Genomic DNA, 13,093 nt, shown 5'->3' with positions numbered 1-13,093 from the left:
TCACAACTTAATAAACACAAGGAAGAAAGTAATTGACTCCAGTCATATGGGGAAGGAAATGAACTGAAATCCAACTGAGAATACCAATTTTTATCTATCCAAATTGGATCGAAAAACATGAAATGAATTTCCGTAAAAAACGGATGAGGGTGTAACTTGAGAGATGTTTGTTCTGGGAAAACATGATGTAACCGTATCCCAGGAGACCCTAGGGTCCCTCCCCACGACATACAGAAATGTCTCAGAATCATCCTGGAAAAACATGGTCCTCAATTCTACAGCTGAGGAAATCTCCTTACAACTCTCTTTGAGCTGTGCAATTTATTCTTGGCTGCGAAGTTTATTTCATTTCTTTGGGAAAGTAAGAAATTAGTAGGCAAATGAAAATCCCACAGGGTTATCACTTCTGTGTTAGATTTACAAAGTTTTCTGATCTTCGTCATACTCTGAGAAGGGGGTGTTGAACTCACGATTAACCACGTGAGTTCGCTGCCTAATGCCATTAGATGTGGGATGAATGTATGTTTCGTATGAACAATTTCAGAGAATGCAGCTATTGATAATAGTAGTGAATATTTAAAAATATGAATTATTATGTTTATACATTTGATTGATTGGATCTATAAACCCCTTGAGGGCATAGTGACTTCGGGTTTTGGGTCTGTAAATCTTCCAGAATAGGTATTTTAAATTGGGGGAAATAAGAATATTGATAAACACAGTATAAAATGAGAGAATTTAAATGTGGTCAAAGGTTTGTCGCTTATGGAATTTCAGTCTGAGAAAACTTATGAATGCAATGCACACTTAATGGACAACTATATTATACCCAATAAATTAATTTTAAATCAATCAAATGACAAAGGAAAGTATTATTCTTACTTTTGTACAAAAGTAACCAAAGTTTTAAATAAAATAACAGTCATAAGTGCGATGTAAAGTCTTAAGAAAAATCAGGTTTTAAAATCTACCATTGCAAGACGGTGCCCATTTCTCCAGATCCTACACTGTTGGTGGGAATGTGAACTGGTGCAGCCCCTCTGGAAAACAATGTGGAGGTTCCTCAAAAAATTAACAATAGAACCCCCCTATGACCCAGCAACAGCACTGCTAGGAATTTACCCAAGGGATACAGGAGTGCTGATGCATAGGGACAGGTACCCCACTGTTCATAGCAGCACTCTCAACAATAGCCAAAACATGGAAAGAGCCTAAGTGTCCATCAACGGACGAAAGGATCAAGAAGATGTGGTTTATCTATACAATGGAATACTACATGACAATGAGAAATAATGAAACCTGGCCATATGTAGCAACATGGATGGAACTTGAGGGTGTTATGTTGAGTGAAGTGTCAAGCAGAGAAGGACAGCTACCATATGTTTGTATGTATCGGAGGATTAGGAGGAAATTAATGGAACACAGTGGGGGAAAAGAAGGGGGGAAATGGGGGGGAGAGGGAGGAAGGGAAACCATGAGAGACTCTTGAATGTTGGGAACAAACTGAGGACTGATGGGTATGGGGGGGAGGGGAAGGGGGGTGATGGGCATGGAGGAGGGCACTTGTGGGGATGAGCACTGGGTGTTATATGGAAACCAACTTGACAATAAACTTTTTTTTTTTATATCTACCATTGCAAGGACCAAGTAACTCCACCTCTAAGTATTTACCCCAAAGAAATGAAAAATCATGGGTACAAACATACACACAGACACAAACTGTACATGAATGTTTATAGCAGAAGACACAAGAATTGAAACTATAGATCACAACCTTGATGAATCTCAGAGGCATTACGCTGAGTGAAGGAAGCCACAGCCTGTTGTGATTCCATTTATATAACATTCTTGCAGAGACAAAACTCCAATGACAGAGAAGAGACAGGCATATACAGTGGCTGGTGGTGGAGAGAACATCTAACAATGCAGGGGACCACACAGGACTGTTAGGGGTGGAAAAGGAACTATTCTACATTCTGATTGTGGTGGTAGGACACAAATCTACTCACTTGATAAAACTAAAAAAACTGGGTGCACCTAGGTGGCTCAGTTGGTTCAGCATCCAAGTCAGGGTTGTGGGATTAAGCCCTACATCAGGCTCTGCACTAAGTGTGGAGCCTGCCTGGGATTCTCTCTTTCTCATTCTCTCTCTGCCCCTCACCGCACAAAAAAAAAAACAAAAAAAAAAACAAAAAAAACCACACACAAAAAACCCCCCTCACTAGGCAGAGAAGGGAATGTTATTGTACGTTAAATTTTAAGGTTCTGTAATGTTGACTCCCCCCATCAGTTATAAAGAGGACTCTCTACACCCAAAGTGTCTCCACAAGATGTTTGAAGCTGAAAACACAATTATGAAGACTTTGCTGTTACCTTCAGAGAAACCTCAGTGGTCTTGTTTTCACAGGCATCGTCCAGAACCCTGAAGGTGGCATTCATCAGTGCGCAGAAGGAGCCCTGTACCCCAGAGAAGCACACGTGTGAGCGTCCATCGATCCATCCCTCAGTGTGTGAAGTACGGATTGGCCACCCAGCCCACCAAGTGGGTGGTCTTAAACTCCTAGGGGGTCAGAAGGCTTAGAACTCTCAGGAAAATAGAAACTCACCTTTTAAGCATAATTGGAACCACAGTACCTTCTTCTTCCGTGAATAAAAGGAGCAAATGCAAAGAAACAGCAAAACTACTTTGTGGGCTCAAAGATGGGGGAAATGTGTGAGAAAAACCCATTGGTCTGAAAGGAATATGATTCAGCCACAAAAGGTAGTGAAGCACTGGCATCTGCTATAATGTGGATGAACCTTGAAAACACTGTGCTAGGCGAAGTGAAGCCGCAGGCAAAACCCCACAAACTGTATGATAACATTTATGTAAAATATCCAGAATACACAAAAGGATGGACTCAAAGGGCAGATTAGTGTTTACGAAGAGCTGGGCCCCAGGGGAGATGGAGACCAGTGGTGTTAGGGATAGGGCTTGTTTTCAGGGGATAAAACATTTGAGAGATAGAAGTGGTTGCACACCATGTGAGGATACTGCATGTCACTGACTTGTAACTTAAAAATGATTGGAATGGTCAATTTTTAGGTGTGTTTCACCTAAATTTCTAAATCACCTAAAGTTTTCCAGAAAACATTGGTCCAAAGTGCATGGGAATTTAGGGGCACCTGGGTGGCTCAGTTGGTTAAGTGTCCGACTTCAGCTCAGGTCATGATCTTGCAGTTCATAGGTTCGAGCCTCATGTCGGGCTCTGTGCTGACAAATTGGAGCCTGGAGCCTGCTTTGGATTGTGTGTCTCCCTCTCTTTCTCCTCCTCACCTGCTTGTGCATCTCTCTCTCTCTCTCTCGAAAATAAATAAACGTTAAAAACTTTTTAGCAGTGCATGGGAATTTTAAAGTTAATTTAAGCACATATTGAAAAATCGTGACATCAATTCCTGAAGATGCTCATGGAGTCTTTAGCCATTGGAACAACTTCGGTAGAGAATCAGGATGTCCAAATCCCTTTGTTCCTGGCCCAGGGGCTGTGCATCACCCCTCCCATATCACACAGACACAGCACCAGTACCTTCACTGGTAACGAGATTCCATCATCCCCTCTTCAATTGGGAAAAGAATTCCCAAGTTTTGGATACACAAAACTTAGTCTTCCCTTCTAAGCTTTTCTTGAAGCTAGGTGTAAGCAGGAGTGATACTGTGTTATACTCTTAAAGAGAAGAACTATGCCTCTCACTTCACCTTCCCCCTGTGCCCACCAGCTGGAATGCAGACATGATGGCAAGGGCTGGAACAGCCACCTTGGCCCACAATGCGGGAGGGCTGGTGTTGCTGCTGGCAGAGCATTCGTGGAAACATCGTATCAACTCTCCACAGTGGACACCCTGATTGCTACAGAGGGAGAACTTAACTGCTATACAACTTAGGCCACTGTTATTTTGGCCTTTGTCATAGCTGCAACACAACATCCTACTTGAGTGGCTTCGAGGCTAGAAGGTCTTCTAGGAACCTCAAGAGCCAGGAACCTTCAAAAATACATACATATTCAGGGGCGCCTGGGTGGCTTAGTCGGTTAAGCGTCCGACTTTCGCTTAGGTCATGATCTCGTGGTTCGTGGGTTCAAGCCCCGCGTCGGGCTCTGTGCTGACTGCCAGCTCAGATCCTGGAGCCTATTTCAGAGTCTGTATCTTCCTCTGTCTCTGACCCTCCCCTGCTCACGCTGTCTCTCTCTCTCTCTCTCCTAGAAATAAATAAAAAATTAAAAAAAAATACTTACATATTCAGACTTCCCTACTGCTCCCACTTGGCACTGCTGGACCCCCTCGTTGTTGGCTATCACATCCTCCTTACACTTGAAGGGAATCCCTAGGAAGGAAATAAAAGCTACAAGTAAAAGCTCAGCCACACCAAGCTATAATTGAAAGATAAGTCTGATTTCGTTCTCCCCTGCCTGAAATCTATCCATCACCATATAACATGACAGTGGAAATCAGCAAACCACAGCCACACAGAGAAACACCAGGGACTCTGAGAAGCAGGATGCTGAGTGAAAAGAGCAAGTCGGAAAAGACTACACAGAGCACGGTGCCATTTTTATAGAGCTCAAAAATAAAACAAACAAACTAAACAAAAACAAAACAAATTTTAAAAAGCAAAACTAGGGACGCCTGGGTGGCTTAGTCGGTTAACCGTCCGACTTTCGCTTAGGTCGTGATCTCGCGGTTCGTGGGTTCCAGCCCCGCGTCGGGCTCTGTGCTGACTGCCAGCTCAGAGCCTGAAGTCTGTTTCAGTCTGTGACTCCCTCTCTCTCTGACCCTCCCCTGCTCACGCTGTCTCTCTCTCTCTCTCCTAGAAAAAATAAAAATAAAAATAAAAATAAAGCAAAACTAAACAAAGTATTGTTAGGGATACATAGGTAGAGGTTTTTTTTTTTTTTTAAGTGGGGGAATTATAAATACAAATTTCTAAGTAGTCCTCTCTGGGGAGGAGTAGGGAAGTTGAAATAGGGAAGGAACATGTAGGAAACACATGAAATTGATGATATTCTACTTCTCATGTTGACATACTCGTTTTGTTATTACACTTCATTGTCTGCATATAAACTACCTCTAATTTTAATGTATCAAGTAATCCACAATTTAAAAAATTAAGCTGCTCACAGTTTCCCATTGTTCTCAGCATGACCTGGACCACTGAGATCCCCACTCATCATGTGGATAAATCCTACGCTTCCTTCCAGCTTCAGCTTAACCGCCACTTGCCCGGAGCACATTAAATATCTCCTCACTCATGCATCCAAAGTGCACGATGACTGTTCAACTGTCACACTCACTGTGGTTAACGTGTGTGCTCTCTACTCCCTTACCTATGCTATAAACTGCATGAAGGGAAATATCTCCATCACATCCAAGATTGAATTCTCAGTACCTAGTGCAGGGGACTGTTTGACGAATTAATAGATCCCCCCAAAGTAATTTATCGAATGAGTGAATTAATCAGTGAGTGAATGAATTAATTAGAAAAGAGAGGATTGAGGATAAAGTAAAGTAAGAGGAGGATCCCAGGTTGGGTAGATGGAGGAGTTTACAACCAAGACACAGATTCCATTGCCATGAGGCACAAGGAGATAATTACTTTTGCAGTTGAAGTTCAAGGAGCCTTCTGGATCGGGACGAAAGCCGTCAATGCAGCTACAGCTGTAGGAGCCCGGGGCATTGGTTCAGATGGAATTGGGGCCACAAGGTGACGGATCGTGGGAGCACTCATCAGTATCTGCAAAGAACTTGAGGCGATCAGACAACCCAGAAGAACCAGGAGATCCTTCTTTCCGGGGATAGTCAGCCACCCCTCTTCTCACCTCTGCATTCTACATCTTGGCCTGTGAAGTTCAGCTGTCCATTGCTTGGTGCAAAGCCAGGAGAGCAGGTGCAGAAGTAGCTCCCAGGGGTGTTGGTGCATGTTGCGTTGGAAAGACACATGTGAAGGCACTCATCAATATCTATAGGGTTGAGAATGGGCATGAAGCAGAGCTGGCTAGAAATCCTGCAAAAGCTATGCTTCCAAAGCATAGAGTTGTCACCAAAAGAACAACAACAACAAAAAGATGGCCCAACTGGGAAAACATTTTCCAGAATCTTCTGCATCTAGGTTAGGGACATGGGACTAGTTTTCACTTATGGAATGCGAGCACATCTATTTGTCACTTCTGGGCCAAGGTGGGTGTGCCTTCTCTCTCCTTCCCTATCACTGAGTGAACCAGGGAGTCCAAAGCCATAAGGTATATAAGAACCTACAGATATAAGGAAATGGATTCCTATATAACGTGTGTAGAAAAGCTGCCACTGCTCAGGCATATCTAATTTTGTATTGTTATGAAAGTAAGAAATTGCTATTATGTTTAGCTAGTGGTTCTCAGCTGAGGGCAGTTTGCACCCCGACCCCATTCAGGAAACATGGGGCAACATCTGGAAACATCTTCGGGTGCCCTGACTGGGCTGGGGGTGTACTACTATGATCTAGTGGGTAGAAGCTAAAGATATTCTCCTCTTGGTGTCACAGAAAACATCTCGAACCAAGGAGTGGGCTTCTTATTCAACAGTGAGCTCCCCACCTGCAGACACACTTAAGCATCAACTACGTGAACTCTTGTCAGAAATGATACAAATGCTGGAGCTCCTGGGAGGCTCAGTTGGTTAAGCATCGGACTTTTGATTTCAGCTCAGGTCATGATCTCACAGTTCTTAAGTTAGAGCCCGGCATCAGGCTCTACCAAGGCGGAGCCTGCTTGGGACTCTCTCTCTCCCTCTTTCTCTACCCTTCCCCCGCTCATTGTCTCTCTCTCTCTCTTTTTCCCTTTCTATAATATAAATAAATAAACTTTAAATGAATAAATAAATAAGCAAATAAGTAATTTTTTAAAATCACATAAATGGAATTTATATTTTGCAAATAGAACTGGACTAGGCGCGTGGTTTTCAAAATGTTTTGGCCATAGAAAGCTTTCACTTCATGCAAAGTGAAACCCATTTAGTAGGTAAAACAAATAAGAAAGATGATAATCTGGGGCACCTGGGTGTCTCAGTCGGTTGACGTCCGACTTCAGCTCAGGTCATGATCTCATGTTCATGGGTTCGAGCCCCGCGTCGGGCTCTGTGCTGACGGCTCAGAGCCTGGAGCCTGTTTCAGATTCTGTGTCTCCCTCTCTCTCTGACACTCCCCTGTTCATGCTGTCTCTATCTCTCTCTCAAAAATAAATAAAACATTAAAAAAAAGAGAGAGAGATGATCATCTGACTCATATAGGGGCTCTGAAAAGATTCTTAAGAACCGAGAGCACTGTATTAATCTGTTTCTAAAGTCCTTTCCAATTCGCCACACTATTGTTCTGCCTCTAGCAATGTCAGTAGCTGGTGAAGGTCAAGGTGAAAAGACATATAACATTTTAATGAAAACAAGCACACATTTCCCCTGAGGGTTGAAGAACATAAGATGTGCTCTGCAGTGCGTCAGATCCTCCGAAGACGGCCGCCATCAATTCGTTCATTTCCTGTGTGTACTTGTTGCTGACCTTGCGATCTGAGGAGTTAGTTTCCCCTTCCTTTGCCTGCAGGCTGGCCCCATGACTGTGACCAGGAGAATGCGGCAGAAGGAATGTTCTGGCACTTAAGTTCAGGCCTTACAAGGACTCTCAGTTTCTGCTTTCTTCCTCTTGCAGCTTCCCTTACTGCAAACCAGCTGCCATGTTCCCAGGAAGCCCAAGCGACCATGAGGAAGGCCCCATACGGAAACCGAGGGGCCCAGCTGAGCTCCCACCCAGAGACCAGCACCAACTACAAGGCATGTAAGTGAGGCCATTTTGGGCCTTGTGCCTTCTTAGTGCCCCCCTCCCCACAAAAAAAAAAAAAACAGTCACCCACAGAATTCTGAGCAAGCAGTAAGTGTTGTTTGTAAGTCACTCTGCTCAGGATATGTTGACATCCATTAAAAGCCCTCAGTATGTCTGGGAGCATTACCTGTACATCTGAAATCCTCTGGTTTCTCAGGGGTCCAGACAACAGGTGAAAAGAACCCAGGCAGGCAGGAGCAATGGAATTCTCCTGGGGTGTTGGTACAGATGGAGTTGAGGCCACAAAGAGTGGAGTTCCTGGCACATTCGTCCACATCTAAGCAGAAAACGACGCTTGTCAACAGGATAAAGGACATGGAGGCCGTGGCGGTGCACTGCCCCATCCTGTCCGAAGCCAGTGGTTTCCCTGCTCTGCATGTGCCCTCATAAACACTGCTGACGGGAGGTGCAAAGAGCTATGACTGTGACCCACAGAAATCTTGTGATGAGGCTCTCCACACCTTGGGATAAAATCCAAACTCCTCACTAGAACCCAGGAGACTCTGAGAGTCTGGACCCACCTGAGCTCACCTGTCTCTTCTTTCCTTTTGAATCCCTTAGTGATTCCTGATCCAGATTCACTGATTGCCTGTGGGTCCATGAAGGCTCATTGTCTGCTCCCTCAGCCTTGAACTCACTAGCTCCCTCATTCCTTGATAAATCTCTATTCCTCTCCCTAAAATACTATGTTATCAATAATTATAACAACCGTGAGGCATCCAGGTATAAGGGTCTAGAGCATGGACAGCCTGGGCTCAAAGCTTGGCTCTGTCCTTATTGGATGTGTGTTACTGGGAGCTGTGGGCTGAATCATGTCCTCCCATATTTATATGTTAAAGCCCTATCATTCAATGAGACGGTATCTGGACAAGTGGTCTTGTCAAGATGATTAGGGTGATGAGGTCTTAAGATGGGATTATTGCCAAGGGGAGTGCCTGGATGGCTCAGTCAGTTGAACGAATGTCTTGGTTTCAGCTCAGGTCGTGATCTCAAGGTTTGTGAGTTCAAGCCCAGTATTGGGCTCTGTGCTGATAGTGTGGACCCTGTTTAGGTATCTCTCTCTCTCCCTCTGTCTTCCTCTCTCTCTGGTCCTTTGGAGCTCTCACCCTCTCTCCAAAATAAATAAATAAACATTTTTTAAAAAATGGGATTAGTGCCCATAAAACAAGAGGAAGAGACAGCAGAGCTCACTGTCCATGAGAATCCAGAATGAAGGCAGTCATCTGGAAGCTGGGAGGATAGCCCTCTCCAGAACCCAGCTGTGCTCTCAGACTTCCCACCTCCACAAGGAGAGAAAATAGGTCTCAATGTTGAAACCACCCTGTTTGCAGTTTTTTGTTCTGGTGGCCCTGAGCTGACAATGAACAAGGATAGTTCATCTCTGTGTGTCTCGGTGCCTTCCTTTGTCAGGTAGGGATAAGAATAGTACTCGCCCCAGAGGTTTGTTTGGAGCATTAAAGAAGGTGTCATCTGTGAAGGACTCAGAACAGAGCACGTAGAGTAAGAAGTATGAGGTAAGTATTTGTTAACTCAAAATTAACTGCTAACATATTGGGTATTTTTGTGACAGGTGCTGAGGAAGATCACTCAAGCAATGCTCATGGCAGCTCTGTGAGGTGCACACCAACATTACTCTCATTTTTCTGATAAGGGAACTGAGGCGTCACAACTGTGCACAGTCACATAGCCTGTGAAAGGCACACTAGGATTTAAAACCAGGCTCCCTCTGGTTCTGGACTTTTAGATAACAAGCTCCCAGACTTTCTTGAGTCAGAGTCTGGGAATTTGGGCTTAAGTCAATGCTGGCCAGTTCAGATCCTGACTCCTCAACTTCCTATCTATTTGACCTTGGAAGGGTTGTTCCTCCACAATGGAGGCCCAGGATCCTCATCTGTAAAATGGGTATAAAATACTGCTAATACCATCAGGTTGTTGGGAAGACACTGAGCACACATGGCAGAACTCATCTCCAAAGGCAAGGGAATCAAGAGCAAAAATGAACTATTGGGACCTTATCAAGATCAAAAGCTTCTGCACGACAAAGGAAAGAATCAACAAAACTAACAGGCAACCGACAGAATGGGAAAAGAGAGCTGCAAATGACATATCAGATAAAGGGCTAGTATTCAAAATCCATAAGGAACTCACCAAACTTCACACCCGAAAAGCAAACAATCCAGTGAAGAAATGGGCAGAAAACATGAACCGATACTTCTCAAAACAGGACATCCACATGACCAACAGACATATGAAATAATGCTCAGCATCCCTCCTCATCAGGGAAATACAAATCAAAACGACACTGAGATACCACCTGGTGTCGGTCAGAGTGACCAAAATGAACTAATCAGGAGACTATATACGCTGGCGAATATGTGGAGAAACGTGCACCCACTTGCATTGTTGGTGGGAATGTAAACTGATGTAGCTGCTCTGGAAAACAGTGTGGAGGTTCCTCCAAAAATTAACAGAACTCCCCTATGACCCAGCAATAGCACTGCTGGTAACTTATCAAAGGGACACAGGAGTGCTGATGCATAGGGGCACATGTACCCCACTGTGCATAGCAGCACTTTCAACAATAACCAAATCATGGAAAGAGCCTAAGTGTCCATCAACTGATAGATGAATCAAGAAGATGTGGTTAGTATACACAATGGAATACTACATGGCAATGAGAAAGAATGAAATCTGGCCACGTGTAGCAACGTGGATGGAACTCGAGGGTACTATGCTACGTGAAATAAGTCGGGCAGAGAAAGACAGATACCATGTGTTTTCACTCATATGTGGAAGAGGAGAAACTTAACAAAGGACCATGGTGGAGGGGAGGTGAAAAAATAGCTAAGGAGGGAGGGAGGCAAACCATAAGAGAGTCTTAAATACTGAGAACAATCTGAGGGTTGATGGGCGTGGGGGAGAGGGGAAAATGGGTGATGGGCATGGAGGAGGGGACTTGTTGGGATGAGCACTGGGTGTTATATGGAAACCAACTTAACAATAAACTATAATTTTAAAAAAGAAAGTTTAAGGGGCACTCTTTGAGTGGAGACAAAACAAAACAAAACAAAAAAGACCAAAAGCAACAAAAACTGGAAAAGGAATATCACCAGAAACACCAACTCTACAGGCAACACAATGGCACTCAATTCCTATATTTCAATAATCACTCTCAATGTAAATGGACTAAATGCTCTAATCAAAAGACATAGAGTGGGGTGCCTGGGTGGCTCAGTCGGTTGAGCATCCTACTTCAGCTCAGGTTATGATCTCACGGTTCGTGGGTTCGAGCCCTGCATCGGGCTCTGTGCTGAACATATGCTCAGAGCCTACAGCCTTCTTTAGATTCTGTGTCTCCTTCTCTCTCTGCCCCTCCTCCGCTTGTGCTCTGTCTCACTCTGTGTCTCAAAAATAAATAAATTTTTTTAAAAAAGACATAGAGATTCAGAACTGGTTAAAAAAAAAACAAAGACAACCAAGATTCACCTATATGCTGCCTACAAGAGATTCATTTAGACCCAAGGGCACCTGCAGATTGAAAGTGAGGGGATGGAGAACCATCTATGATGCCAATGGATATCAAAAGAAAGCTGGAGTAGCAATGCTTACATCAGACAAACTAGATTTTAAAACAAAGACTGTAACAAGAGATGAAGAACATTATGTCATAATGAAGTGATCTATCCACCAATAAGATCTAATAATTATAAATAGTTATGCCCCCAACTTGAAAGGAGCCAGATACATAAATGAATTAATCACAAACGGAAAGAAACTCATTGATAATAATACCATAATAGTAGAGGACTTTAACACCCCACTTATGACAATGGACGGATCATGTGGGCAGAAAATTAACAAGGAAACAAGGGCTTTGAATGACACACTGGACCGGATGGTCTTAACAGACATATTTAGAACATTTTATCATAAGCAATAGAATATACATTCTTCTCAAGTGCATATGGTACATTCTCACATAATGGGTCACAAATGAGCCGTCTACAAGTATGAAAAGATTGAAATCATATCATGTGTATTTTCAGACCACAATGCTATGAAACCTGAAATTAACCATTTAAAAAATTTGGAAAGACTACAAATACTTGGAGCTGAAAGGCTGTCTTATTAAAGAATGCATAGGTTAACCAAGAAATTAAAGAGGAAATTTAAAAGTATATGGAAACCAATGAAAATGAAAAGACAACAGTCCAAAACTTCTGGGATGCAGTAAAGATGGTCATAAGAGGGAAGTATATAGCAAACTAGGTCTTCCTAAAGAAGGAGGAAAGGTCTCAAATATACAACGTAATCTCACACCTAAGGGAGTTGGAAAAAAGAACAGCAAATAAAGCCCAAAACCAGCACAAGAAGGAAAATAATAAAGATTAGAGCAGAAATCAATTATCTTGAAATTAAAAAAACCCAGTAGAACAGATCAATAAAACTAGGAGCTGGCTCTTTGAAAGAATGAACAAAATTGATAAACCCCAGCCAGATTGGTCAAAAAGAAAAAGGAAAGGACCCAAATAAATAAAATCACAAATGAAAGAGGAGAGGTCATAACCAACACGGCAGACATACAAACATTAATAAGAGAATATTATGAGGAATTATATGTCAACAAATTCGACACCTGGAAGAAATGGATCAATTCCTAGAAACATATAAACTACGAAAACTGAAACAGGAAGAAATAGAAAATTTGAACAGACCCATAATCAGTAAAGAAACTAAATCGGTAATCAAAAATCTCCACATCAACAAGAGTACAGGGCTAGATGGCTTCCCAGGGGTAATTCTACCAAACATTTGAAGAAGAGTTAAATCTATTCTTTTGAAGCTATTTGAAAAAATAGAAGTGGAAGGAAACTTCTAAACTCATTCTATGAGGCCAGCATTATCTTGATCCCCAAACCAGATAAAGAATCACTAAAAAAGGAGAATTACAGACCAGTTTCCCTGATTAACATGGAAGCAAAAATTCTCAACAAGATACTAGCAGATCAAATACAAGACTACATTAAAAGCACTATACACCATGATCAAGTGGGATTTACTCCTGGGCTACAGGGCTGGTTCCATTTCTGCAAATCATCCAACATGATACATCACATTAATAAAAGAAAGGATAAGAACCACATGATCCTCTCAATAGATGCAGAAAAAGCATTTGACAAAGTACAGCATCCTTTCCTGATTAAAAAAAAAAAA

At 42.7% G+C, this 13,093-nt stretch overlaps 1 protein-coding gene across 1 annotated transcript in view; it reads right to left on the bottom strand.

Moving 5' to 3' along the window:
- The window catches only part of LOC120227307 (adhesion G protein-coupled receptor E1-like), a gene marked incomplete at its 5' end in the record, with an annotated part of 51,982 nt that overhangs the window by 26,460 nt on the left and 12,429 nt on the right, over positions 1–13,093 (bottom strand). The window contains 5 exon segments of the mRNA XM_039225451.1: positions 2,374–2,457; positions 4,272–4,360; positions 5,630–5,767; positions 5,853–5,993; positions 8,007–8,156. Of these exon segments, the coding sequence (XP_039081382.1) occupies positions 2,374–2,457; positions 4,272–4,360; positions 5,630–5,767; positions 5,853–5,993; positions 8,007–8,156 (602 nt within the window).

Source organism: Hyaena hyaena, unplaced genomic scaffold, assembly GCF_003009895.1.
Source record: "Hyaena hyaena isolate Hyena2069 unplaced genomic scaffold, ASM300989v1 scaffold_2231, whole genome shotgun sequence".
Taxonomy (NCBI): domain Eukaryota; kingdom Metazoa; phylum Chordata; class Mammalia; order Carnivora; family Hyaenidae; genus Hyaena; species Hyaena hyaena.
This window is presented reverse-complemented; position numbering and strand designations above follow the sequence as displayed.